This window comes from Sceloporus occidentalis, unplaced genomic scaffold, assembly GCF_023333645.1.
Source record: "Sceloporus occidentalis isolate IW3139 unplaced genomic scaffold, rSceOcc1.0.p SCAF_5, whole genome shotgun sequence".
Taxonomy (NCBI): Eukaryota; Metazoa; Chordata; class Lepidosauria; order Squamata; family Phrynosomatidae; genus Sceloporus; species Sceloporus occidentalis.
The window spans coordinates 20443051-20470954 of record NW_028316985.1 but is presented as its reverse complement, the minus strand read 5'-3'; the positions used below and the strand labels follow the sequence as shown (position 1 = coordinate 20470954).

At 41.6% G+C, this 27904-nt stretch overlaps 1 protein-coding gene across 2 annotated transcripts in view; it reads left to right on the top strand.

Annotated features, from left to right (window-relative positions):
• The first annotated feature begins 278 nt into the window (after positions 1-278).
• DDX11 (DEAD/H-box helicase 11) overlaps positions 279-27904 on the top strand; it is a 37740-nt gene continuing 10114 nt past the window's right edge. For both annotated transcript variants that reach the window (XM_089527814.1, XM_089527813.1), the window contains exons 1-19: positions 279-387; positions 3979-4125; positions 5078-5314; positions 6269-6355; positions 7682-7839; positions 9066-9129; positions 10004-10111; positions 11568-11655; positions 12884-13089; positions 13652-13804; positions 14610-14656; positions 15159-15238; positions 16949-16993; positions 17122-17189; positions 19214-19252; positions 20304-20424; positions 20980-21114; positions 21577-21689; positions 27217-27289. In XM_089527814.1, coding sequence (XP_089383940.1) covers positions 3982-4125; positions 5078-5314; positions 6269-6355; positions 7682-7839; positions 9066-9129; positions 10004-10111; positions 11568-11655; positions 12884-13089; positions 13652-13804; positions 14610-14656; positions 15159-15238; positions 16949-16993; positions 17122-17189; positions 19214-19252; positions 20304-20424; positions 20980-21114; positions 21577-21689; positions 27217-27289 — 1966 coding nt within the window. In that variant the 5' untranslated portion in view covers positions 279-387; positions 3979-3981. The remainder of the gene's footprint in view (positions 388-3978; positions 4126-5077; positions 5315-6268; positions 6356-7681; positions 7840-9065; positions 9130-10003; positions 10112-11567; positions 11656-12883; positions 13090-13651; positions 13805-14609; positions 14657-15158; positions 15239-16948; positions 16994-17121; positions 17190-19213; positions 19253-20303; positions 20425-20979; positions 21115-21576; positions 21690-27216; positions 27290-27904) is intronic.

Genomic DNA, 27904 nt, shown 5'->3' with positions numbered 1-27904 from the left:
GGGGTGGGACTCCATCCCTCATGCCCATTGGCTCATGTCAAGCGTGACGTTAAGTGGAAGGAAGCATTCCAGCCAATGGCGTTGTCTGGCTTCACCCCTCACTCCCATTGGATCATGTCAAGCGTGACGTTAAGTGGAAGGAAGCACTCCAGCCAATGGCGTTGGGGCGCGCGAGCGCGGTGCGCGGAACGTTCTAAACACAGAGGAGCAGTCCTTCCAGTGAGTGTGTTTGCGTTTGCAGCTGGCTAGAGCGAAGCCTCTGACGTCACTTGGAGCGGTGGGGAAGGGGGCGTGGCTTCGGCCTCACTTTGGCGCCTGGTTCGAAGTGAACCCTCTGGACCAGCGCGAGGGTCCTCTTTGAGACGGTGGCTGGCGAAGGACAAGAAGGTGCGGTGAGTGGCGCTTCGCGAAAACCCAAGATTTCTCCCTGGGCAAAGTCACACTCTCTCAGCCTCAGAGGATGCTCTGTATATAAATGCTGCTGTCAGCCTTCCAAGTCATTCCATGCTGTCATGGGGTTTTCTTGGCAAGGTTTGTCCAGAGGAGGTTTGCCATTGCCTTCCCCTGAGGCTGAGAGAGTGTATGGTCAACATCTGCCAGATGCTGTTCAAAGAATCATTCTGGAGGACCTACAAATGCCTAGAGAAGTGTTTTCTTTAGGGATGTTCAGGTTTCCCAGCACAACTCTATGGTCAACATCTAGCAGAGTTGCGCTGGAGGACCTAGAGTTCTGCAGAGCTTTCATGCTGATCCTCCAAACTCATAACATTTGGACAGTCTGGTCCATTGACAGCCAAATGGATGGAGAAGGGTAAGCCAACTCCATCAGGCCTTCCCTGAAAGAGGATCCCACCCCTCCATCCACCATCATCCAGAGATGGGGAAGGTGAAGCCATCCCGCCTGGAGGGAGTGAAATGGCAGGCCCAACGCCATCGGGCCTATCCTTAAGATATAGAGCCTTCCCTCCAGTCCATCTGCCTTGGTCCAGGCCTCCGAGGGAAAGATGAACTCCAGAACCTGATCCCCTTCCCCACAACCATTCCCTTCTCCTTTTATGTTTTGTCTTCTTAGATTGTAAGCCTGAGGGCAGGGAACCGTCTAATCAAAAGATTGTGTGTACAGTGCTGTGTAAATTTACAGCGCTATATAAATAAAGCTTAATAATAATAATAATAATGACTTTCATCTACTGTACTTCTGCTTCAGTTCCTCATTGTCTGCTGCAAAACTGTGCACAGACTTGGACTGAGTCAATTTTAAACTGAGTGGAAGGTTAGCACTTCTTGGAGTGTCATCTATGGTGTAATCCAGCAACGGGATGAGGATGATTATGGTGTGTGAGAATTCCTGCAATGTATTGTTGAACATGAAGAAAACAGAAACAATGACCACGGAGAATTTACACAAGTCCAACCTAGAAAATGAGGACACAGAAATAGTAAAAGACTTCTCCTACCTGGATCAAACATTGATTAGAGTGGAACTACAGTCAAGAAACCATAAGAAAACTAAGGCGGGATACAGACAGGCAAAAAGGGGTGTATTCATGACGTCATGAAGGTAGAACCTTCAGATGGGCCTTACCTGAATGCCGCCATGAACACGCCCCCCGCACGCCCCAAGCGGGAAGAAGCGGCATTAAAAAGGTGCTGCTTTTTTCCGCTTCTTTTTGATTTGCGGCGTACGTGCACAGCTCCGTATGTAAGCTGCTGCACCGGTACGCCCGAATTGCTACGCCGCAAATATAAGTTGCCCGTTTAAAAGCTCCGTGTCAGCTGCGTCGCATAATGGGTCGGGGTCCGGAACATGCGTGGTTTGCAGTCAAGCTTTAATTGCAACGTCCGCTGCCATGCAGCTGTGGAAGCTGCGGCACAGCTGCGGCGCATTTTAAGACTCGTAACCCTAACCCTAGAGCCACTTGTGCGCATGCGTTGCTAGAATTGCGGGAAGTTGTAAGTTTTGCCGGCGGATGTTTTGGTTGTAGAAAGTGATAAGGGAAAGTTTGGAATTTAAAGTGACCCCCTACACACATTCCTGCGCCATTTTCACCTGGGAACGGGCACAGTTCGGCTGCTCCTGGCACAGCTGTGTGGCGGCTCCCCTTTGCCACCAGGCAGGATGGCACAGCCATCCACCAGCACCCCGAAAAAAGGCAGGGGGACGTCTTGGTCTCATGCGGAGACGGCTGACCTTATAGCTATATGGTCCCAGCCAAACATTCTGCAAAAACTGGAGCAGTCCTACCTGAATGCTGACACATATCGAGAAGTGGAAGAAGCCATGAGAGCTGCTGCACTGGTACACCAGAATTGCTACGCCGCTAATTTAAGTTGCCCATTTAAAAGCTCCGTGTCTGCTGCGTCGCATAATGAGTTGGGGTCTTGGAACATGCGCAGTTTGCAGTCAGGCTTTAATTGCAGCGTCCGCTGCCATGCAGGTGTGGAAGCTGCAGCACAGCTGCAGTGCATTTTAAGACTCGTAACCCTAACCCTAACCCTAACCCTAACCCTAGAGCAACATGTACGCATGCGCTGCTTGGAAAGTTTGGACTTTAAAGTGCACCCCTACACACATTTCTGTGCCATTTTCACCTAACAATAAAAAACCCCTAAAACTGTAAATATTTACATATGTACAAGGGAGGTGATGGGGGATGGCAGGGGGACAGCGGTGGCTGTGCATTGCAGATTCAGCAAGAGCGCGGGGACCAAAGGAGAGGAGGCATCTATGATGCTGGTGACACTGGCAAAGTGCAAGCGGACAAGGATGCCAACACCAGCTGATCACCAGCTGGCAGGAGACCACCATTGTTCTTGGGCAGGGCGGGGAAAAAAGTTTAAAGGGGCCTGGGCACTTTAAATGTGCACCTGCGCATTCCGCAGCCGGCAAAAGGGAAATTTGCTGGCTGCTGCTGCTGGAGTGCCGCAGCTGCGCACTTCTCATGCGGCAAAAGAAAAAAAAAGCCGCGGTTTGGGCCGCCCGTGCGGAAGCTGCCCCTTTCTTTGCGGCGTCCTCCGAGGCGGCGGTATGGAAGCTACGGGTCTGAAACGGACCCAGGTGAGGCGTCTTCACTGCCCCCCGTGTGGAAGCCCCAACACCTGAAGCACGTCCCCGGGGCGGGCGGTCTGGAGGCTCCGTATTCAGCAGAATACACCTCCAAGACGTCTTCTCCTGCCCGTCTGTATCCCGCCTATGAATGGGGAGGGCAGCTATGAAAGAACTAGAAAAGATCCTACCATGTAAAGATATATAATTGAGTGCAAAAGTTAGACTCATACAAGCCATTGTATTCCCTTTTACCATGATGTATGGATGCTGGACAGCTTTGGTGCAGCTTCTGGCCTCTTAAGATGTATGCATCATTTAAACAGCATACCTCCAAAGTGACCCAAAGCAGCTTTGTTTTGGCCTGTCTGTATGGGGCCTTAGTTACTTTTATTGGAAGTCCCAAAACTTCCTATGCAGTACAATCAATGGAGGGTGATGTGGGGTTGTAAGGTATGTATATGTGATAAGCATTTTAAAATGCCAACTCCCCTACAAGCAGTGGAAAGAAGTACAATCTGAATGTTGTCATTTTAGTTTAGCAGTTTAATTTAGATGTGTAGTGTCACTTTGGCTCAGTTTAGTTGTGCAGTCAGTTGCGTAGATCTCTTCACAAGCAAACAGTTTTAGCCCCACTCTTGACCTGTTTAAACTAGGCTCTGCAGAACAGTTCTAAGACTACTTAGAGATTAAGTAAACCTTGCAGGCATTTGATGTTGCTGCTAGATTTATTATAAAATTTCATATTGTAAGAGTGGTCCAGGCTGACAAAACCATCATATGATCCCTTATGCCCATGTAGTATTTTTTTCCACAGCCATGTGTAGGCTGAAGTCCTTTAGGCTGCTCTTTTAAAATGCTAGGTACCTAATCAAAGGTAAGATGATTCATAGTAATGTTTTGTGCCTTTATGAATTCCTTTTTCATTCCAGGAGATGGCTGGGGAAATTCAAGAAAAGCCCAAAATACACTTTCCTTTCCCATATACACCATATTCTATTCAAGAAGAATTCATGACTAAACTTTATCAGGTCTTGGAAGCTGGAAAGATTGGCATATTTGAGAGCCCAACTGGCACAGTAAGTCTATCTATGTTTTATTTAAAACACTTGTAAACTTCCTTTCTACTACCAAAGCATCAAGGTAGCTGTGTAAGCCAGAGATGGCTGATTTCCAGCTTCCAGCATCTACTTTGTTAGTTTACTGTGGGATGGGCAGCTGAGATCCCCCAGGTGTTTCCTATAGTTACCATCAGTCCTAACCAGCATAGGTAGAGTTCAAAGATATAGCTGTGTTAGTCTGTGGAATCAGTATATAGAGAGACCTTGTAGCACCTTTGAGACTAACTGTAAGAAAAAAATTGGCTGTGTGAGCTTTTGTAGACTTCAGACTATTTCCTCAGATGCATTTGGTGGAGTGGAAGCCAGGGATAGACATATATATGCCATTGGTATGTGTCTCAAGATATCTCTACAGCATAGGTAGAGGTGAAGGATTATGGGGGTTGTCTTCCAAAAACTCATGGAATGTCTCAAGGCCTGAACAGACAGGCCAAAATAAAGCTGCTTTGGGCCACTTTGGAAGTGTGCTGTTTAAATTATGCATGTGTCCTAAGAGGCCAGAAGCTGCTCCAAAGCCATTCTCCAGTCCTAAGGATTGGAGCACAGCTTTGGCTCAGCTTCTGGCCTCTTAAGATGTGTGTGTCATTTAAACAGCATACCTCCAAAGTGACCCGAAGCAGCTTTATTTTGGCCTGTCTGTTCGAGCCCTCAGTTACCTATCCTTGTTTTACTTGAAATTCTGAGATCAGCCAACTATACCCTAGTACACCCCTCCCCCCCCCCCCCCCCGCAATATAGAATATCAGTTATTAACCCAGGAATTTGTCTTGAGTATGAGAACAGAATGAAGCACATAATCATTCCACATACATATAGTATATTAGAAATTGTTGAATTTATTTGGGTTTGTATTAATTTTATTCTACTCATGTATCTAAATTTAACAGCATGTGTTTCTTCTTTATTTCAGGGAAAATCTTTGAGTCTTATTTGTGGAGCTCTTTCTTGGCTCCGAGACTTGGAAGAGAAAAAGAGGCAGGAAGAGGCTCAGGTACTGGCAGGTGAAATTAATGGGAAGGATACAAACAAACAGTGTGAGAAAGGCAGCACAGAGTTTGCAGCCAGCCAGCTGTCAACTGGAGAGCCAGATTGGATAACTCAATTTGTGCAAAAGAAAGAAGAGCGAGAAATAGCACAGAAGCTGAAGGTAAAAATATGGTACTTGTGGAGCAGACTAGGACTAACCAAGATGGTGAACTGCAAAGTGTAAACAGAAAGAAACTATTTTGTAGCTGTTACCTTTGTAGCTTCAGTCGTTTTCTTTCTACCACGTCCATTTACAGTAGCACAACTCTTTCATTGATTATACTTGCTGTCTCTTTAAAACAGAGGTGAGGAATGTATCACATGTCTTTCCTTGCTCACCCCATTTCTACCAGCAGAATTGTTGGAACTTGAATGATAGCAAGGACCAGAAAAATTGTCATTGTTTGAAATACTGTTAGCACTTTTTTTCAGTAGCAATGGTTAGAGGCTGTGACCCTGGTGAATTCTGGGAGGGATGATGCGGGTGACCCCAACCTGGGAGGTTGGCTATTCCTGCTTAAAGAAGATTTTAAAAAACATTTAAAGGTAGAATAATTTTATGATTATATCTGTAACTTACTCACGCTTTCCTCATCCCTCCCTACTCTCAGCAATATAGTTATAATTAGGATTAATTCTGCTATGTATAATTCATCCACATATGTTGCCATAGAACAACAGAAGAAAATAAAATTACACAAGAGACAGGATGGGGAAGGAAGGGAAAGGAACAAGATGGGTGTTAGGGCTTCCTATTTTACACATTGCTATGGAAAATCTCTGAACATGAGTTGGGTCAATTGTGGTGTTCCAGATGTTCTTGGACTGCAGCTCCTATCATGAAGTGTTTGTGGGGTAGCTTTCCAAAAATTATATGCTATTTCTTTGTTTTTAGCCTGCATAGTAGCTGCTGCTTCATAAATGTATGTATTAGATTTAGATTAAAAACCTATGCAGTTTATGAAGGCTAGAAATCACAGTGGTCATAGAAGCTGTAGCTGCTTCTTGTGTTCTTTTTGAGAACTTGCATGTGATTGTATTTTACTACTATCATTTGAGTTTATTATTTTTTTAGGAAGAGCAAATCAGGAGGAAGAAGCGAGAAGAACGTCTGGAGCAAATTCGTCACAATGTGCAGCTGAAATACATGTCTAAAAGAAAGGTGAGCTATTTAGACTGCAATGTGGGAAGAAGAAGGTGAAACCTTCCTACGGAGTTGCTTCTCCATAGAAACAATATACGTCTTGTTTCTAGGAGTTAATTTATTCTCAGATTGCCAATCCAATTTGGCACCATCAGCTCACAAAAATGAGATACTGGTATGCTTGAGTAAACTCCTAAGCTCGCAGAAGCAAATGTACACACACAAACACAAAACTTTAGGAAAAACGACACTACTCTTGGAATAGTGATTGAAAATTTAGTGGTTAATAGGTAGAAAGGTGCTCACAAGCCTTTCCGTATACCAGAGGTAGGGATTGTTTCATCCTCAGGGGTGGAAACTTGCGGACTGTAAGGCACAAGTGATCTCCAGGAGACATTTTTTGTCAATAAACAAAATGATAAGCATTATTTTTTTAAAATGGGCTCTAGGGGGTGTGGGGGCATTTCCACCACATTTTGTAGACCCCCCCTGGGGCATTTTAGGCCTTGGAGAGACCTTGTTAAAAAGAGGAAGTGACCCTATAGTAGCAAGTTACAAGTAAATTCCTATGCTGCTTATCAGTGCACTGAAGCATTTCCTAAGCAGTTTACAAAGTGTAAGCTAATTGCCCCCAACAATCTGGGTACTCATTTTAGTGACCTTAGAAGGATGCAAGCCTCAGCGCTTGGCTGATATTGAACTCACAACATTGTGGTTTGTCAGTGAGTGGCTGTAGTACAGGCTTTTAATCACTGCACCACCAGGGTTCAGTACTTATTCCTGTTGCTAAAATTCTTTTCCTGGTCCTCAAAAACTTGCTCTCCCTTGGCGAGAATGTCCACATGCCCTCATAGAGTGCATTTTGGAGCAAAGAAAATTGAATATTTTTGTGTAGGGAGGGATGAGGCCCTTCAAGATCTCCTGGGGGTCTAGTGTGCTCCCTTCACTATGACAGATGCCTACCTTTGCTGTAGATCAAGGATTCCCTGGAAGCTTGGGGTTGTGTGAGACATTGTCAGGGATTCTGCAGGAGATCATGCTTGCAACCCCCCTCCCCCCCCCAAAAAAAAAAAATTTGTTGAGCTGTAGATATAATAAGTTTTCTGTAGGGGTTCTCTGAAGCAAAAAATATTTAAAGAATTCTCAGAGTTAAAAATGTCAAGAAAGCCTCCTCTAGATGTATTGAACTTATACTAGAAGTTCCTGGCAGCCTGGCTACTGGTAAAAGGTTGTGGGAGTTATTATCCAAAATGTTAGGCGGTCCAGGTGTTCCCCATCCTGCTTTTTAGGATGGGAAATCAGGTGCCTTGGTGCAAATGACAATTTTGTTGTATTTCTTTCCAGAGAACTGAGGAAGAGGAGATGGAACAGCTGCTCCAGCTCAGTAGGGACATCTTGGCTAACCCAAGTGACTCAAGTGCTTTGGGGCTATTGGATCAGAGTGAGGAAGACCTGATCCTTGCAGAGTATGAGAGTGATGAGGAGAAGAAAGTGGGAAACAGGTAAAAATGGCCAAAAGATGTTCAAGCAAGGGATTAAGCTGGTTGGGGGGGTGGTGGTGGACTGGAATCACCTTCCGTGGAGGCTTTTTAGAAAGTTTGGTCCAGCTTTTATCATGGAAAGTTTTCTGTGTAATTTCCTCCATTAGGCTAGGGAATGGGCTAGGTTGAAGGTCAGCAGCAAGCAGCCCTCATAGTGAAATAAATCTGCCCTCCCAAAAGGTAATTCCCCCCCCCCCTCAGTCCCCCCATTGCCAGAACCAGAAGTGAAAGATGGGACTGGATAGGAAGCATCTCTAGCAATGGGACCTGTCTTGTTTTTGGTATGTGACTTGGGACCTGACTCCAACATACTTCGGGCTTGTGTAAAACTCATGGCGTGTGTTTCCAAGTTGGCTGTCCAGGGGAAGGCTGCTTCTTTTTAATGGCCAGCATGGAAGTTCAGCCTGCTAAATTCACAGGCTAATTAAAATTGCCTTCTGTCAAGGCTGATGGAAAAGGGATGGCTCACTCTTGCCTCCATCAGCCTGCTTGCTTGCTTGGTGTTCCTGGTTGGCAAAGGCAGCCAGGTGTTTTCTTAAAAACATGGCTGCTCTAACTTTCTTCATAGTTTTGACAAATAATGTGTCAAACAGGCATATAATATGCAAATTGGCCATTTCAGGTGATAGCCAGTAGGTGCTGGGGCAGACGCATAATTTTTTGAACACCTGTGCACTTAGAAATGAATATTATTAAATCTCCAGTTGCCCGTCTTCCTCACTAAGAAATGCAACATCCATCTCCCCTTGGTGGAGATGTAGCCTCTGGGGCATCTTCCTTGTGAGTTTAGTATGTTCTTATTGAGCATACATGATGCAGGTTGTTTTGTCATAACTGTGTGGATGTGGAAATATTTTGTGGCCAAAATCCCCTTTCAGAAATCAGAAGCAAGTGAATCTGGAATACAGAGCATGAAAACTCTCTACATCTTTCCTCTTAAAAGGTGGTAATTTGGAGGGAAAGAACATGTCCAGGTGGCAGATTATAGGATTTACAGACAAAGATACAAGGAGCAAGGATGAGGACCAGTGCTGCATAGCATGTGGACAGAAACCATTCTGATACAGTTGGTGTTTTTGCATTATTTAACATCTTGCTCCTTTCAGGATTTGATTTTGGTACTATTTATATGACAAATGTTCTGGGGCTACTGAAAAGAAAATCACCTTTCTGTTTTCACTCCTTAGGATAAGTAAAGCTGATGATGATGATGATGATGATGATGATATAGAGGAGGAACATGTGACAAAGGTAAGGAAAGGCCATCTGTTGCTTTCTCAAGCAAACATTCTAGACCCACTAGACAAAATTTTGGAATGAGAAGTCACATGATATCCCTTCAGCCATTAATTAGTTAATCTTATTTATACCTGTCCCTTTCTTATAGTAAAAGATGGTTACTAGAGCTTTTTTTTTAAATGCAATTAAAATCTGTTGCAAATGCAAGCCATTCATTCCTTCAGTCCATAGTCAACCTCATTTGCTGAATTCCAGTTCAGGTGAGGGGAGGAAGTGCTTTCCTCTATTTTTCAAAGATTGCAGAGACTGTTCTTTAGCGAGCTTCTTTCCCCCTACATGGTGCTCTTTAGATGTTTGGAGATGAGAGGTATACTCTCATGTTATTATTGCAATTATTTTCTATGTTTTTTAAGCTGTTAAGCAGCTATGCATGCTCAAAGGTTGGATGTAACACAAGAAAGTGATACAAAAAACCAACAGCTTGTGAAGAAGTGTTCACACATGAAACACATCAGCTGAATAAAATAAACTGTTGTTATAAGCAGCAGCTTAACAAGCATACATTTTTTTAAATTTCAGTAATAACACGAATATACTTCTCATCTCCAAGCATTTTACAGTCCCCGCCTCTCAATTTTCTCATGCTTTTCAGATGTGCTTGGCTGCAACTCCTGTCATTCTTGCAGGGGATGTTGGGAGCTGTAGTTGTAACACATCAGGAATGTACTGAGTTTGGGCAAGCCCTAGGAGTTGTCATTTCCTTGGAAGTTCAGTATGCCCTGCAAATAGTTTTCAGTTTTACTGCAGGAGCAAGGTGAAAGTGAATGCAAATCCTATAAACGAATAGCATCCCAACACACCATTCTTTCCTGTTTCTTTCCTCCAGATTTACTACTGCAGCCGAACACATTCTCAGCTGGCTCAGTTTGTGCATGAAGTTCAGAAGAGCCCATTTGGCAAAGAGATCCGGCTGGTGTCCTTGGGATCTAGGCAGGTAAACCCACAAGGAAGCTGGGCAGGGGATGAAATTTCCCTTTAGACAGAATTATGTACAGTAGTGATTGTGTAGATGAGAGAGAATTCTCCATGTACACTGTACCATGTACAACGTGTTGTTGATAAGCAGGAAGAGGAGGAGGAGGAAGTAGTAGTAGTAAGGATTCTTGATGAAGATAGCCATTTTGCACCTCTTAAGTCTCACAGCAAGACAAAGTACTTGCCATATATTTATGAGGCTTACACACACACACACACACACACACAAACACACGTGAATCATGTATTTGTATATATATTCATATACATTTATGAGTCATATTTAGGAGGCTTGCAGTCCATATTAGAGAAATAAAATACACACTGTACATTTAGCAAAGTGGCTAAAAATACATACAGTTGAAAAATATGGACATACACTTTACTCAGTGAGGAAGTGCACGAAAATGCATGTGTGAGCAAAATGTGTACAAAAATATGTGCATCAGGAAAGATGCAGATAGAAGATGCAAAGCTATTTCTGTGTGGGAAGTAAAAGCAAAGTTTTGCCATGTTTGGAAGGATGAGAGGAGTATGCTGATGGGATTTATAAAAGCAAGAGACAGCTTTGGTGTCACATGATGATCCACCATCACAATTGCAGATTGGTTCCTGATTACCCCTTTCCTTGAATGGTTAGCTATACTGTACGCAGAACTGCTACACTATTACTGAGCCATTCAGGATGGCATCTTTAGTGTGTTATGCTTATGGCATTACAGATGTTAAACCTTGTTCTTGAATTTGCTGTGATAAATAAGCTTTAGCTCTCTTCAGACCAGCCTTTCCCAACCTTTTTACTTTTGAGATACACCTGAAATACTGTATATACTCGTGTATAAGTCTAGAAATTTTAGTCAAAAAATTGACCCCAAAAAACCAAGTCGACTTATCCACGGGTCAATGTAAGTACTGCACTTTAACTCTTATTTAAAAAGGAACCATCTCCTGGTGAAAGTAAGGAGCGTAATCAGACCTGAAAGTACTGACTCCCCTCTGCTTTCTCATCCATCTAGCCTTTAGTGTAAGTATAAATAGTTATTATGCCTCCTGGAATTTTATAAGTTATTTGGCACAGTTTTTCTTTGCTATATCCTTTACATCCTTTGCTTCATTCTTTACATCCTTTGTTACATGCCCCTAAATTTTACCCTCAATTTATCCATGAGTCATATTAAAATCTATAATTTTGGTCCCAAAACCTGCCATCGACTTACACATGAGGTTGACTTATAGTTGAGTACATACGACAATTTTCAGGTCTTAGGGAGCCCCTGCATAAAAAGTAGAGGTCTCAGGAAAGGATCAGTTCTTTTCTCCCATTTTCCAACACTATTCAGAGACTACAGAAAGAAACACATGTAATCTTATGTTTTTGTGACTGGTCTTTGCTTTTCCTTGTCTGTCTGTTTCAGAACTTGTGCGTGAATGAGGAGGTGAGGCATCTGGGAGCTGTCCAGTTCATCAATGATCGTTGTATGGAGATGCAGAAGAATAAACATGGTACGACAATAGGGCCTGTTGGGTTGCTGGGGACAGTGTTTTAAATGGTACAATCCCGAAGTGGTGGATGTTCTCTTACAAACATGTGGGAAATGCAACAAACTGTAGCATTGCAGAGTGTTCCCGGATTCCAGACAGCCTGTGTCGTCATCCAGGATACTCTATTCCATTTCCTTCCCAGAACAATCCTGTGGACTAAGTTAAGGCCAAGTGTTAGGATCAGCAAACTTCATGGCTCTGTTTTCTTGGCTTTGTCCATTCTGAGCTTTTAAAGGCAATCCAACCTAGGACTAAAATATTTTAAGATGAGACTCCTCCATAGGGAGAGCCTTTAAGATGAACTGTGTTATTTTTGCGTTTTCCTGACATAGGGGTGTGTGGACCACAGAAGGGGAGGTGACATCCAGTGAGCACCCCTCATCTCCCTGCCATGGGCCACAGCACATGGCAGATGGAGAGAGCCTAGCACCTCCCCATCCCTGCCCTGTGTGGCTTTACTTTAGAGTAAAGCCACATGAGATAGGGAGGGAGAGGGCCTGGCACCCACCTGTTCTTGCTCCACTTTGCTCTGAAGTAAAGCTGCATGGAGCGGGGAGTTGAGAGCGGGCTGTTTCAGCTGTGCTGCGAAGGCCTGCTCCCCGCACCGAGTGACACTCTGGTGTGGAACGCCACTGATTGCAAGCATTGTCAATGGGTGTGAGGAACAGGGCTTTCTTGAGGTGACAGAGGATATCTTGCACAAAAAAGGGGGGGAAGGATTGCATTATCTCATAACTGCTTGCTTTTTGGGGTCCTTGTTAAGTTAATGTTTTCTGTTTGTTGTTTTCCTAATTTTCTAATGTTGTTTGTCTCTTATTGTTTCATTTAGAGTTTTTTGTTGCTGTTGAATGTAGAAAGTCCAGATAGAAATGTAGACCTAGATAAGTGTTCTTCTTTTGTTTACTTTGTGCCACTCTCTCCTTTCCTTGCAGCTGTATGAGCTTAGGTTGGGGCAGATTTGTCTTCTGCTACATTACTCTGTGCTAGAGTTTTGTCCTACAATGTGAATTGTTTGTGACTCTTGTCCATAGTGGCTGGAGCTAAAGTGAGCTGTAGTCCAAAAGACCTGGATGGTATGTGTGAAGAAGGCTGCAGTCTAGAGAGTGCCAACATGCATAGATCTCATGGTACATTAATATTAACATTTAATTGTCTTTGGCTCACAGCTTTTCTTTCATTTTGTCTTCAGAAAAGAAGAGCATAGGAGAGGAGACTGAAGGAAAGAAGAGGCGTATAAGCCGTACAGTGTGTCCATTTTACTCCTTTGAACACATGCAACTTCTTCGGGATGAAGTTCTGGTCCAAGTGAAAGATATAGAGCAGCTGGTGACTCTGGGGAAGGAAATGAAGGCGTGTCCATACTATGGAAGCCGATATGCCATCCCAGCTGCTCAGGTGGGTAACTAGTGTTTTAGTCTTGAAGGAATGTAGGCCTCTGCTATCTGAAAACAGCTTCATGCTTATATTCTTTTACTGTAGCCTTGAATTCTTACTTCAAATATGACATCTGAAATGATGAGTTTTAAGCATATCTCCAGGTCACTGACATTGCAGTTCACATAGGGTGGGTTGAAGGAGGAAACAGATTTCAAATGTTCAGAATGAGGCTACAAACATTAACTACTAGAATTACCTAATTAGTGGGAGGCAGTTTTTGACAGGTGAGAAAAACAAGTTTTAATTAGAGGCTGTGATTTCAGGGTATGATGTCTGTAGTGTGTTATTGTAAGGAGGAATGAAGCTACTTTTTTAAAAAGTGACTGTTTTTACAGTGAATGGCATGTCTTCCAACAGTTCAGAAAAAGGATTGCTGTGAGTCAGGAACAACTCAAGGGTGGTTAACAATAACAACAAATTATCCCTTATTCTCCTTTGCCCCAAATACCTGTTTTGTAAATACAGTACCTAGTAAAAGATTGACAGACCTCTCTTATAAAAGTGTGTGTCCATCCTGCAGCTGGTGGTATTGCCGTATCAGATGCTTTTGCATGAAGCTACTAGAACTGCATCTGGGATCAAATTGAAGGATCAGGTTGTGATCATTGATGAAGCCCACAACCTGATTGATACCATCACCTGCATCTACAGTGCCCAGGTTAGCGGATCTCAGGTGAGTTGGTCTTGAAGGACTCTGCTTTATTTTTATTTATTTATTCAATTTGAATCCCACCTTTCTTCCACCAAGGCAACTTACAAAATGTTAAATAGAAGTTGGCTAAAATGTTACATACAAAAGTTTTTAAAAATTAAACAACAATACTATTGGAAACAGATAGTTAAAAACAATTTAAAATATTTTAAAAGCATAATTAAAACATACACTATAAAAGCATACTATACTACTAGAAATCATGTTCCATCATATGATAAATAAAATCAATCAAAGGCCCACCTAAATAAGAACATATTAACCTGCCATCAGAAAAAGAGCAGGGAGGAGACTAATCAGACATCCTGTGTTAGGGAGTTCCACTGCCTGGGAGGAGCCACTAGAAGGCTGTCTCCTGTGACTTCACCATATGTGTCTGTGCTGGTGGTGGGACTAAGAGAAGGTCTTCCAATGAGGATCTTAGAACTTGGGCCAGCTCATATTGGGAGTGATATGTGTGGTATTCAATGGGGACTTCAGATTTCCATGAAGTGTTTTCAAGCCATTTTTAATGTCTGGATTTTCAATGAGGATAGGGCTGTCAATGGCTACTAGTCATGATTGCTGTATATTTTCTCCAGTATTGACCAATATGCCTCTCAATAACAATTGCTTGGGAACATAAATGGGAGGCTGCTGTTGTGGTCATGTTCTATTAGAGGACTTCCCATTAAGGTGTTTGGAGAATAGAATGTATGTCTAGATAGGCCATTGGTCTTATCTGTTAGGACTCTTCTGATTTTCTTATATTTTATTTCCATTATAGCTATGCTGTGCCCATTCCCAGCTGTCGCAGTACTTGGACCGATATAGGTAAGGATATTCACAGTTTGAGGTCTTGATTTGCCCACAAGGCATACCATGCTTTGTTTGAGTGTAGTGGTAAGCTTCTATTTGTTACTAAAAGGCTTCTAAACTTTTCCTGTTGAATGTGTAGGAAAAACAATATGCAGGAAGAAGAATGTGCGAGTCCAAGAAGCTGCTTATCCTTAACATTGCAAATCACATTTTTTTGTTATGTTTAAACATAGCCAGTGGCTCTGTGACTGAGACAAGATATGCACTCTGGCTATTTGGCTCATAGTTGATCATTTTAACTACTATGATATATACAGTGTTTTGTACCAATAGGTTTATTACTGCTCCTATATGCTCTCTTATATCAGGGATAATAAAACACCAACATATTTGACTCTGTGTATTGTTTGTTCACCACCATGCCATAATCTCCTCCATACATTTCCAAGTTACAAAGTTGAACTCAAATTAGCTAAGTTATTGTATGAATTCATAAAACATCTGATCTCTTTCATAGGAAACGACTAAAGGCAAAGAATTTGATGTACATTAAGCAGATTCTATTTTTGCTGGAGAGGTTTGTGGCTGTTCTAGGAGGTAAGAAGAATGTAGTTCTACCTAGGTATGAATATGTTCCTGCCACCACTCTTTTTTCCTCACTGAAATTTCATATAATTTAGCTATGAAGTCAAATCATACTACTGTATAAAGTATTGTGGCTTTTGCTCCAAGTTTAAGTAATTTCTCAACATTATATGGACTGCAAGGGTACCTATCATTCTAGGAATCTCTGCATTGCCCCATATATGAGTAAGGAAGAACATTGAATTTTGTAATACCCAGCAGGGCTGAGTAGAACTCTAAAAACAGGTTGGTTTGAAGGAGAAAACAGATTTAAAGTTCATTGAATAAACAGAAGGTACAAAATTCTAAGAAAGCAAGGGGGGGGGGGAATCACTGCTTTTCTTGTTTCTCATATTTTTCCTCAGGTGTACACTTTTATCTTGGAGATGTGCCATGTAAATTATGTTAACTTTACTGAACATGCTACTAGCTTATTGTAATTACACTCCAAATTGCTTGTTGAATTTTTTTAAAGTTTGTACAAATGCAATAAACTTTTCAAATTGGGAAGCAAATTACAATCTGTATTTCGTGGAGATACAGCCTTGAATAAACGGTGTAGAGAGAAAAAAAGATTCCTTCTAAAGAACAGCCTTAAAGAGAAAGTGAGAAGACTGCTGCAGCTCAGCCTCAGTTGTGCAACTGTTGGCTGGCTGACTGTCTGCTTAAATTATAGACCCACTGAGAAATAACATAATCTTCAGTGGAGGCATACCTTCTAGGAAAGAACACATTTGTATCTTTCTGAGGATGTCATAGGAGCACTCACAAAATACTGTATGTGAATGCTATGGTGGCGATGAGGTTTCTTGTTCACAAAATAGATTCTGTAGTGGACACAGCCAGTCCAAAAATAAAAATAAAAAATCGTTACCCAGAAGGCAGACTGTTAGAGCAAAAAGAAATAATTTGCCCAAGAAACCTGACAGAAGACCAAGCCACTCTTCTGAGAAACTTTCTGATCCAGACCTCATTTTACAGAAGGTAAATTGAGGAGGCTCAGGCACAAGTAACTTGGCAAAGAAGCGAAGTGCAAAGCAGTGGTGGAGTATGTATGCTAAATCACACATTCGCCCTCATGAAACCTAACCCTCATATTTTTTTGATTAGAAACTGTTAATGATCAGAGAAACTGCAAAGCCTAAAAAAAGGCCAAACATACACCATTCTAAAATTAACTAGATAGCACATCCCTCCTGCCCTCTCTCTCTTTCACACACACAGCAACACATACATGTTCACAAAAAACACCCCTTACTCCATGACATTCCTCAATCACCCACGATACTTGCCAACATCTCAAGATGTCTCTTGTTGTTTTTTTTCAGGGTAGCTGAACATTATTCAAATCAAAGCTCTGGGTTAAAGCGACTTACTATTTTAATTTTTCAAGAATGATGGCAGTTCTCCATGTCACTGGAGGCTGGTATTTCCCTTTGCAGCCCCCCAGTTCTTTTTAATTAATTACAAAGACTTATGAGAATCAGAGAGCCATAGGCAACAAGAGGGTTGTCTTGAGATGTTAGTTGCCCACAGACAGTATGTTGGGGACCCTAGGTCTAGGAAGTACAGTACACTAAGGATGCAGCATAATGCATTGGCTGCTTCATTCGAATTATTTTGGAAAAGCTATGTTGATTCAGTATGTTTGATTTATGATTTCTTCTTCTTTATGTTCTATAGGAAATATAAATCAAAACCCCAACACACAGAACATCTCAGAGGCAGGTAGGTTAGTCTTCTGATTGCCTCCATTGTGCAAAATGACACAGTTTGGCCAGACAGTTAAATATCTAGCTGGGAATAAGAAATATATATCTATATGCAGTATTTAATGACTATCCTTTCTTTTTTAGGAGTGGAGCTGAAATCTATCAATGACTTCCTCTTCCAGTGTCAGATTGACAATATCAACCTCTTCAAAGTAAGGAATTGCTGGCCTTGCATCAAAGTTTGAAGTTTGCTAACAGAAACAGTGGTGGAGTTAAGTACTCATGCCCCTACTCTGGACAGAGTAGCTCCTCTTCTCCTCCAAACACATCAGGAGATACTTGTTCTGATTTGTGTTCCTTTTCTTATTGTATCTTCTTACACACAAAATATTCTAGTGTCACTATCCCACAATTTTTATTTTGACCAGGAGGAAAAACTGTTCGGATGAAGGTAAGGGTAGATAGGCTGGTGACCTCCAAGTGCTTTTGGACATCAACTCTTATCAGTCTGTCAATATGATTTATGGTCAGAGATGATCACAGCTGTAGTCCAAAACCTTTGAAGGGGCTCGTTTTCCCTATGCCTATCTTGAGCCATCCACTTCCTAAATTAGACATTCTGGATGTTTCAACTATATTGGCCCTACATGTTTTTCCCCCTGTTTAAACCAGTGGTCTTTCGCTTTCTAGACTCAGGGCCCACCTAGGCTAAAACATGGAACCCTCATTTTGTCTTAATTTTGCAGATGAACTTGTTTTTCATTTTACTTAACCATTTTGTCTGTATCTACACAGCCTGATCTAAATATGTGCTAGAATGTGATTGCAGAATAAACTGCAATTTCTACCTACATAATGATAGAATTCAGAGACATAGCTGTGTTAGTCTTGATCAGTATGTAAAGGGATCTTTTGCACCTTTGAGACTACAAGATCCTTTCCACCTTTGATTAGTACAATTTGGGTGAAAATGTTTTAATGCTTACACATGCAAAGTTCCTTTCAAGAAGACTTGGCACATCAGAAAGAAAGTTCAAGCTAAGCCTGCTTTATTTTTTCCCCTAGCAGTTAAGTGCTTTTATGTAAGGAAATATTCATAAATATGCTTCCATGTTCATAGTATGCACATTCTATTCTTTCACCTCAGGGGTCTCCCATTTTAGTCGCCATTCTGTGTGTTTAAATCTAGGCCTCAGGCACAAATGTCAGAGAGGTGATTCAGAGATGGCTTTCAGTTCTCATTCTCATCTCTTCGAGCAAATTAAAAGTTGAAGCGACAGATACTTACTTAATTCCCCTAGACATAATAATAATAATAATAATAATAATAATAATAATGTTTATTTATATACCGCTTTTCCAAATTAGATCAAAGCGGTGTACAACAGCAAGTACAATACAAATTCAAAATAAAACATAACAGGTCTCTCTCCCCCTCAAGATGGTGGTCGGAAGGAGGGCTCTTAGTCTTTCATGCCAGGCCTCTCCCCCTCAAAATGGTGGTCGGAAGGAGGGCTTTTTCTTCGTTCAGGCAGGCAGTTGGAGCTAGCCTGCCTCTCTCTCCCCAAGATGGTGGCTGAAGGGAGGGCTTTTCTTAATAAGGGAGTGAGAGTTGCTTAGCACTGGCCAAGAGCTTCCTGTTTTGGAAGAGCCCAGTATTAGTAATTTAGAAGTAATTAGTAATTTTACCATTGCCATGGTTGTGATGAAAATCATGTGGCTGCGTGTATCTTCTTTGACCTCTTCCCAAAATACCCTCCCCTGTGATTCTCCTTTAAAATATCTCCTCAACATGCCCAGGGACCCCTTCACACTACACAGTCATAACACTGATTCCACTTTTAATTGCCATGCCTTCATTATATAGACTTTTGGGATTTGCAGTTTAGGGAGGGAAATTTAGAAATATCAGCCAGAAAGTTCTAGTGCCTTATTACAAATCCCAAGATTCTATAGGATTCTATAGCAGTATGATTCTGCAGTGTGGAAGGGCCTCAGTTATCTTTAAAAGGCAGAAGTGGTTATAACCCTCCCCATTTCCAAGGTGTGGGTGGGAAATGGCACTTGTGTACTCCAAATTGGCTCATCCCTGCCCCAAAGGTAAGAAGCACCCTTAGCATGAAGTGCAAGTCAATCCTCTGCTAGTGCAATTAACAGACAATTGGGACAGTCACACTGAAGAAGCTAAACTGACAAAACAAATAACTTTTCCTCATGTTCCTTCTCCTTTTGCCAGGTTCAGCACTACTGTGAGAAAAGCCTGATCAGCCGGAAGGTAACTGTCCCTGCTTCCTTTTATCAAACAAACCTGACTTGCCTGACCCAAAGCTTGCCTTTTAAATGCTGCTAGACATTTCCACAACACTTTCAAGCTTGTTTCTACCCCCTTCCAGACCAAAAATCTTTCTCTGTTTTGTTTATCTTCTTGGAAAGGAAATTGTGATATTTAAGATCATGCAGAGAGTATATAAAGTTCTGTGTACAACATGCATATTGTTGCAGAATAGAATGTCTTTCTGTTTGTACATTCAGATTGGTGAAGGCTACATCTTGGACAATCCATAACAATGAAAATATTCATTTTTAAACTGTTTGCTGACATTTGTTTCTATGTCTGCTGCCGTTTTCTTCCCATTTGTTTTATGGATATCTTTCTAATTTTCAGTGTAATTCCAACCAATTAGGAAACCCTTAATGAATGTAGAAGTATAAAACTCTGTAGGCAATCACATTTACCCCAATACTGATACTACTGAAGTTTTAGGGTAAATACAGTGCTTCCAAAACTGTATCACAATGACATCACTAAATACAAAGAAGGGAGAACTTAGGGGGAGTGCTCAATGAGTGGATGAAGGCATTTATCCATTGCTCAACAATCCTTTAAAAAATCCTTTGTAGCCTTTTGATGCTAATTTAAAATGTTTGAAATTTTGTTTGGTTTAATATTAGTTTATAGTGCCTATCCATTTATTGTTCAGATATTTAGTTTGAATTTGTCTTTTTGTATGACATGCATGAGTAATTTTTAACTGGCAAATTTTTTCACAACACCTTCACTGTCTCTTACTCTTAGCCATATTGGTTGATGCTTTGGAGAGTTGAAGTCCCAATATCTGATAGAAAAACGATTCCCCATCTCTGTCCATTGAGCTACTGTGGCTCTAGTATTGCTGTGAAGGATAGGCCATGAAAACTATGAGATTCTGTAAAAGGACATGATGCACCGAGTTCAAATGTAATATTTTTCAGCTGTAGGATTCCCCTAGGGAAACAGTTTATGGATAGGATCTAATATTGCTTTTTGTTTTTCCTCTTTTGGACAGTTATTTGGATTTGTGGAAAAATATGGAGCATCTGGAGCACTGAAAATAAGAACAGCAGACCAGAAGATGGTTGGCTTGCAGAATTTCCTGGAAACCTTGAATAAGAGACAAGGGAAGGAAGGTGAGGTTGGCTGCAAATTGGTGTTTGGGAAGGAGTTGGTTTATAAGGAGAAGGACAGGAGAGACAGTTACTTTTTAATAGACAGAGGAATTCTGTTATATACATGGACTTCTTCTTCCTGTGCTTAACTTCCTCCCCTTCCTTTCAGTGGAAGCAGCAGAACCGTAGGTACATTCCTTTGAAAGAGCTCACATGCACAAGGGTGGTGCTGTGGGTGGATTCCATTCCTCAGAAAAAGGTTGCTTGCTGTAGCTGTCTTAAAAGCCTATGAAAATGCCAGTTAGTATGGGAGCAGCTTGGGCTGTTTTGTTTCCTTGCCTAAATAATTCAATTTTGCCAAGCCAATAAGAATTTTTACATGCAAAACTCAAGTAATTATTTGTGATCTATGATGTAAACACAAAAGCTGTCTCAGCAAGGATATAGATTCCACTTCTCTTTTACATCTGTCTCATGTTAAAGACCAAATGAAAATGGTCTTCTGAACACTTTGCTCTTTTAATTGCTCAGTATTCTGGAAACCTAGGTCTAAGTTTTCCAATTTTGTCTCTACAGGCATCCCACAGGATTCCTCTGAAGAGGCTGAGAACGACCAGCCCAAAATGGCATCTCCTCTGATGCACATAGAGGGGTTCCTAGCAGCACTCACAAATGCAAATCAAGATGGAAGAGTAATCCTCACCAGGCAAGGTACTATGCATGTTGGTGCTGGTTATGTGTAAGTAAGGAAATCACTACAGTTGGTGCAGATAAATCTCAGCTGCAATTTTTCTCCTGGAGGTCAAAGCCAATGAGTATAAAGCCATTAAAAAAATCATAGTGTCTCATACCTTTTTGGAGAAATATGAAAAGCATTGGCGTTGTAAAAAATAGTAAGACTTAAATGTAATGAAGTGATGAAAAATAGTACATAAGAAGACTCAAATGTAACTAAGAGGTGGCAAACGTGCCTGCTAGTAACTTCTCTTTTTGAGTTTTCCTCATAGTATGCTGACAATCTGCAGAATCAGTCTAATGGAAACCAGATGCAATCTGAGAAAGGACCACAGGCAGTGAAAGTGCTATCTGGCCACCCTTCACTGTTTTTAAAATGTACTATTAGGGAAATTATCATTGCTAACTCTCCTAATATGTTGATATTTCCATTTCCAGGTACTCTAGCTCTCAGCAGCCTCAAGTTTCTTCTGTTGAATCCAGCAGTGCACTTTGCCAAGGTTCTGAAGGAATGTCGGGCTGTGATCATTGCTGGGGGCACCATGCAACCGGTGAGGGATGGTTTTGCTTTCTTCCAGGTGCAGTAGGTTAATGTAACATAGTGGTCACCAAACTGTGCTATTTAAGGGATTTTGAAATTCAGCTCCCAGAATCCCAGAAAGCTGAAGTCCAAAGCCTCTTAAAGGGCACATTTTGAAGACACTGATGTAGCATTTGTAGCATGGTGAAGGGAGTTACTGGAATGTAGTGTGATGCTGGCTGGGAACCAGAAAGAAGATGTGATAAACTGGCCAGAAGTGCCCTCATGAGGCTGTGGTGGTAACTAGTATTATAATATTGTAGTGGGCAACATATGAAGCCACATCAATCATGGGATGCTTTTCTTAACACAACCACAAGAATTCATTGGTGTGTTGGCTATATTTTTAAAGAAGACATATTTCTTCTTATTCTTTTGAACAATGCTGTGATAGGCTAGATTTGTTTAAAAATGTTGCCCTGTTTATTAGAGAAATTAAGGTAAGGTACAGAGATGTATGTAATGTATAGCCATTGTAATAAGTTAAGTGATCTTTTTGGAATGGGTGAAGGTATGGAATATGGGAAGTGATGTGATTGGCTGAGAAGTTGAAGGGATTTTTTAAAAAGGTTAGGTTGAAGTTAGTGAGTCAGAGTGAAAGATACAACAGTCAGTTAGGAACAGGATTTAGAAATGTTAAGACAGGGTCAGAGACAGATTAGTTAAGAGTCAGGTCAGATAGGGGTTGAACAGACTGGCAAAAAGAGCTGGTGTCGTAGTGGCATGGGGGCATGATGTTCAGACAGCAGCAACGGCTGACCGCATGTGCGGCAGCTTCATAGTATTTCTGTGGTGTGGCATTTGCACACACTGCGCTGCAGAAACATGGAAAAGCTGCCACTGTGGTGGCAAAGGCGGTTTTCCCCGCCCCAAAGAGGAGCAGCATTTTGCCACTTCTTTTTGAAGTGGAAAAATGCTCGATTGGGGCCACAGCATATGGTTGCTGCAGCCCTGATCCGGTGAGCAAAGGGCAGCGCAAAGCTACTCCTTTGGGGTGGTCCGTTTCACCCCATAGTTAGGATTAGGAGTGAGAGATGGGAAATGCAAGATAGTTTGTTAAGTTTTTCATATGTTAAATAATGAATTTTAACTGTCTGTTGAACTTCTGTAATTATATTTTGTATTTTACACTTGTGCCTCTGAGAATACTACATAAAGGTTACTGGAACAGCTGAGTTCAGGCACACAGTGTCTATGGTGACAGCCAAAGTGAACTGTCAGAATGAGTGTATAAGAGAGTTAAAGGGGTGAAGGAAAAACAGGCCCTAAGAGAAAACATGAATTCTCTTTTGGTTTCTACTTGAAATAATCTAAAATATTATACTGTGCTCTCAAGAATCAAAATATTGCTCAGTAGTTTTTAAGATAAGCTTGTAAAGAAGACCAGTATATTGTATGTTGACTTTTTGAGGCTGAGAGAAAGAGGCTTGAATTTGTAACTCAGGGAACAATTGGAACTGTGGAGTCCCAAGTCTCTTGAATTTAGGGTTGCCATAATTCTCTACTATAAACTGGGACAACATGTAGGACAAAATTTAGACCAAAATGTAGGACAATGGTAGGATAAAATGTAGACCAAAATGTAGGACATTTAAGGGCCTCCATTTTTCTTAAATGTCCTACATTTTGGTCTAAATTTTATCCTACCATTGTCCTACATTTTGGTCTAAATTTTGTCCTACATTTTGTCCCAGTTAATTGTAGAGAATTATGGCAACCCTACAATTCCTTTCACTGTGCTACACTGCCTCTCTTGTCTTTCCAATAACTTTGTGTGCTAGCTTTGCCAAAGACAGGGATGGTGAAGCAGCTGAATGATCTAATACCAGTGTGCTGTGGCAAAAAGTAAATTTGAAGTAGCAACTTCCTGGCTTATGGAACACACTAAGCCCGTTGTATTAGCTTTCTCCAAATTTAAATCCTACCTTTTTTTCTGATCTATCTTAAAAGCTGTACAGCAGCCAGATCATGAGATGTTGAAGCACATCCAGTTAAATCACAAGTAGCATGATTTGTTTCCTCCCATCCCATTCTCCCCAGAAGCAAGACATTGTAACTTTTGTGAATCTCTGTGGACGATGGCTTCCTCCTGATAAATTCAGTAGTGTGTCCCCTTTAGGTAACTGTTTCCTTAGTCTTTTGGCTCACTCTACCATCATCTTCCTGCCTCCCACATATATTCATTTTAAAATTTGATTTACTCTCAAGAGTGTGCAGTTTGCCCTGTTTCTTCAGGGCTTCTGCAGCTTTTGACAAGCCCTGGATCCTGATTCTTTATGCATGACCTTAAAACAATGATCTTGCCGGGAGGGGCCTTTTCAGAAAAATCAGAATTTCAGTAACACCACAGTGGCAGGAACCATCTCTGTGAGGCTCTGTTATATCTGAGCTGTCACCATTGGCAGAAGATGTGGTGCTTCCAGTGCAGAGGATGGGAAAGAAGTAAATTTGTGCATGTATAGCCTGGAAACCCCAGTTGCAGGAGGCTGTGCTGGACAACAAACTGCTCTGCTTGTTGCAATGTTTCATGTTGTATCCAAACCCAGTGATGTTAAACGTTTTGGTTACAACCTTTTTCTGACTCAAGTGTGTTGAGAACTGGGGGCAATTATTTTGTATGGCAGCTCTTTTGTCAGAGAAATGATAGGGGAGCACAGATCAAAATGAACCCAGGATGTAGAGAGTCCCTTATATAAGGCCTCACTTTGGTTTATTATTAATAAGGACTTCAGTCAGGCTTACATTGGTTTCCTAACCAGTTGAAACAAATCAATGTTTCAGTCCAGTAAGCACAATAGTTCAGCAGGGGAACTTGCTGTTAGAGACTGGGACTGTGTAGAACCAGAAGTGGCAGCAGAATTTCTCTAAACCCAAACGCCCACCCCATTCAAAACACCAAATCTAGTCCATCCCATTAAAAAAAAAAAAACCGACTTAAGTGTGCTGCTTATGGCTTGTGTGCCTTTGAAAAAAGGAGCCTTGTTGTCTATGAAGTCTAGATAAGTGGTGGGAGAGTAATCAGGAATCAGGAAGAGATTTAAACCTGCAAACGCTCCCTCTTGCTTTCTGAGAGCTTCTCCATCTGTGATATATAGTGCTAAATCTCTAAAATTATTTTACATCTATATAGCAGATTTTTTAGCTACATGTTCTGGAAAAGATATCCTAATTTTTCTCTTAGTCTCTCCCATCTTACTCATTCTTTGAAGCTGGCATCTTGTTAGTGTAAATCAGGCTAATGTCTGCATATGTCTCTTATCTATTGATGTGTGGGTTGGTTTTCCTTTCTTCACCTCCTCCCCACCAGGACCTACCATAGAGTTGCTTCAGACACACCGCACCCCAGGCACTCCATGCCTGGTGGCGAGTAGTGGGGATCAGAGAAATGTCTGGCTCTGGCTCTGCAGCCAGAGGTGAAATGATCACATCATCTGCTGAGACTTCTGGAGGACCCCAGCAGACTTCAGTGGAGGATGTAATAATTTCAAGTCTGGCTAAAGGGACGTAGCCAGATGCTTCTCCAAACTTTCACTACTGCAGGTTTCCTTCAGTCCTCAAACTTCTAGCATTGCAGAAAGTGAGACATTAAAAATAGTTCACATTTAGAATGCTTGTATTTGCTGTTTCTTCGCCTGCCCCTTTTCTTTGGATGCCTAAACTGCATTTTTCAATGGTCGACTGAGGTTTTATGTGACTGCAATGCTTGAAATTTGGAAAGGAAAATTTCAGGAATGAGTAATATGTGGCCCTCCAGATGTTAGGCTCTAGCTACCAGCCAGTGTGATGTTAGTGAGGGCTGCTGTGAGTTTCAGGTTAACATCTGGAAGGCCATATGTTGTCCATCCCTGGTCTAGAGCATGCTTCATGAAGGAATTACAAAACCTTGTGATGGATATGTATCCAAACCAGAAATGGAACACAGGAGAGGGCAGAAGCAACAGGGAGAAACGGCTCTTTTAAAACTACTATAATCATCTGATGATGTGGCGCTGCAAGACCACATGGTGGCACTACAGTTCTTCCTTTAGTGGACTGGCTAGAAGGGATGAAGATGATGATGTACCATCTGGAACTGCAAGTCAGGTGGAACAAAAAGCTGGAAGAGCAGTCAAGGTATCAGATGTATTTATGACACATGGAAAGGCAGAGCTTGTGATGGGTTTGTCGTTGCTTATAAATCTGGCACAAGATAAACAGTTAAACAAATGCAAATGTGATGATCTGTCCTTCAGTGTTTGTCATGCATGTGGTCTGTGGTATACTTCAACTGAGATGCTGAATGCATGCAGGAGTACAGCCTGACTTAAGACCTTTCAATTGATCTGGATTTGTAGTCGGCATGGGTGCAGCATCCCTGCCAGCATAGAGATGGGTAAATGTGGCCATGGAGCCACATGCAGACTCCCCACGGCTATTTTTGCAGTTCTTAGCTTCCCCAGGTACCCTGAACTTTCTATTTTCTTACCAAAAAGAAAGGTTAATTGCATCTCCTAGATGCCTCAGGAAGTGGTGATTCCACTCTTTGGTATCTTTCAAGTTCCCACTGTGTTGCTTTACCATAAGTCCCTTCCCCAATAAAAATAATTTTATAGCTCTTCAATGTGCTTTCAAGCACACAAGCATCTCAGAAACCAGAGAATTTCTGGAAATGCTGTCCAGGGAAAGGACTTCCATTTCTTCTATGGCTCTATCTTCCTCTTCATGCGTGTGAATTGATGGTGATCCTATGGCTTTCTAGATGTTGTTGGACAAGAAGTCCCAGGAGCCCATTGCCAGTATAGCCAATAATGAGGAGTACTGGGAGTTGCAGTCCAACCTCTGGAGGGCTACATAATTTCCACCACAATGTGAATTTTGGAAATAAGAGATCCATGTCATTTGTATAACATGTAGAGTCTTAGTTGGAGCCCCCATAACTGAGTAGTAGAACCACATCCTTTGCCTTCTTGGAGAGCTGAAAGCAGGCAGAGGAGGTAGTATGAGACTTGATGGATCAAAAATTTATCAGACAGCTTTGGAAAATTACTGTTTAGGGCTACAGCTACAGAATCTTCCACGTGAAAAAAGTTACTTTTGGGCTAACTCTTGGAATCTCCTAGCTAACATGGGACCCTTCCCTTTGGAATCCTCCTGGCAGCTTCAGTCAAACAAGACATCATTCAATCTTTTTGTTTTCTTTTTAAGGGGATTTCTTTTTCTTGTAACTTCTGAGAGAATATAAGAAGGTTACCAATGGAAAGCAATGAACATCATCACAGTTATTCCATAACATTCTGGAAATTGGCAGTGTGTTTGCCCAGTTAGAGCCTGAAAAGCACTGATTAGGCAAAGCCCTGGAAAGTCCCTCTGACTTATATATGGCAGCTCTCAGGGAAGTAGTAAGGTCAAGTTATGTTGCTGAATATGCAGTTAAACAAAGAGTGGGGAACGCTTAGTAGTTAAGCTTTTAAAAGTTTTATTTTTTTTAAAACCAAAATGTTTTGCTGTGTGGATTGCAGGTGGCTGATTTCCGGGAACAGCTGCTCCTGTGTGCAGGTGCCAGTACTGAGAGGATTGAAGAGTTCTCATGTGGTGAGCTTTTTTTTTTAGCCGAGGATGTGCTTTTTGTGCCACAAATCGCAATGGGTGGGCCCTGCCTGGCAGATGGTGTGGCACTGTGTGTGGTAGGGCTTTGCTTGCTCCTTTCTTTCCTGCCAAAATGCCACAGCCAACAGAAACTGATTGCCTTTCAACTCTGGCTGTGCTTTACATGAGGAACCTTTGCCAGAATCAGCTGGCAAAAGCAGCTGTGTTTACATGCCTCTGAAATAGAGGTTGAGAGGAAGAGAATTGTATATTTCTTTAAACCAAGAAGGGAAATGTAATTGTAGCAGCAATGGTCTGCATACTTACTTGAGGAGTAAATTCCTATGAACTGAGTGCAACTTGTATTATATCCCACATGTATGTGTAAGGTTGGACAATATATCTATGACAAATGAGAATGGTCAAAAATGTCTTGATCGTTCTTGTTCAGGATGCCAACCAACTGGACTCATTTCTAAGATACTCCAACCCATACCACATTCTCTTTGGCTTTTTGCTTTCCACTTCCCAACATTTTGTAAACATTCAGTGCTGACTATTGGTAAGTATGCAGAGTCCTCTGTGGGTGCTTTTAGGCTTTATTTTATTTGCCTCGTCCTT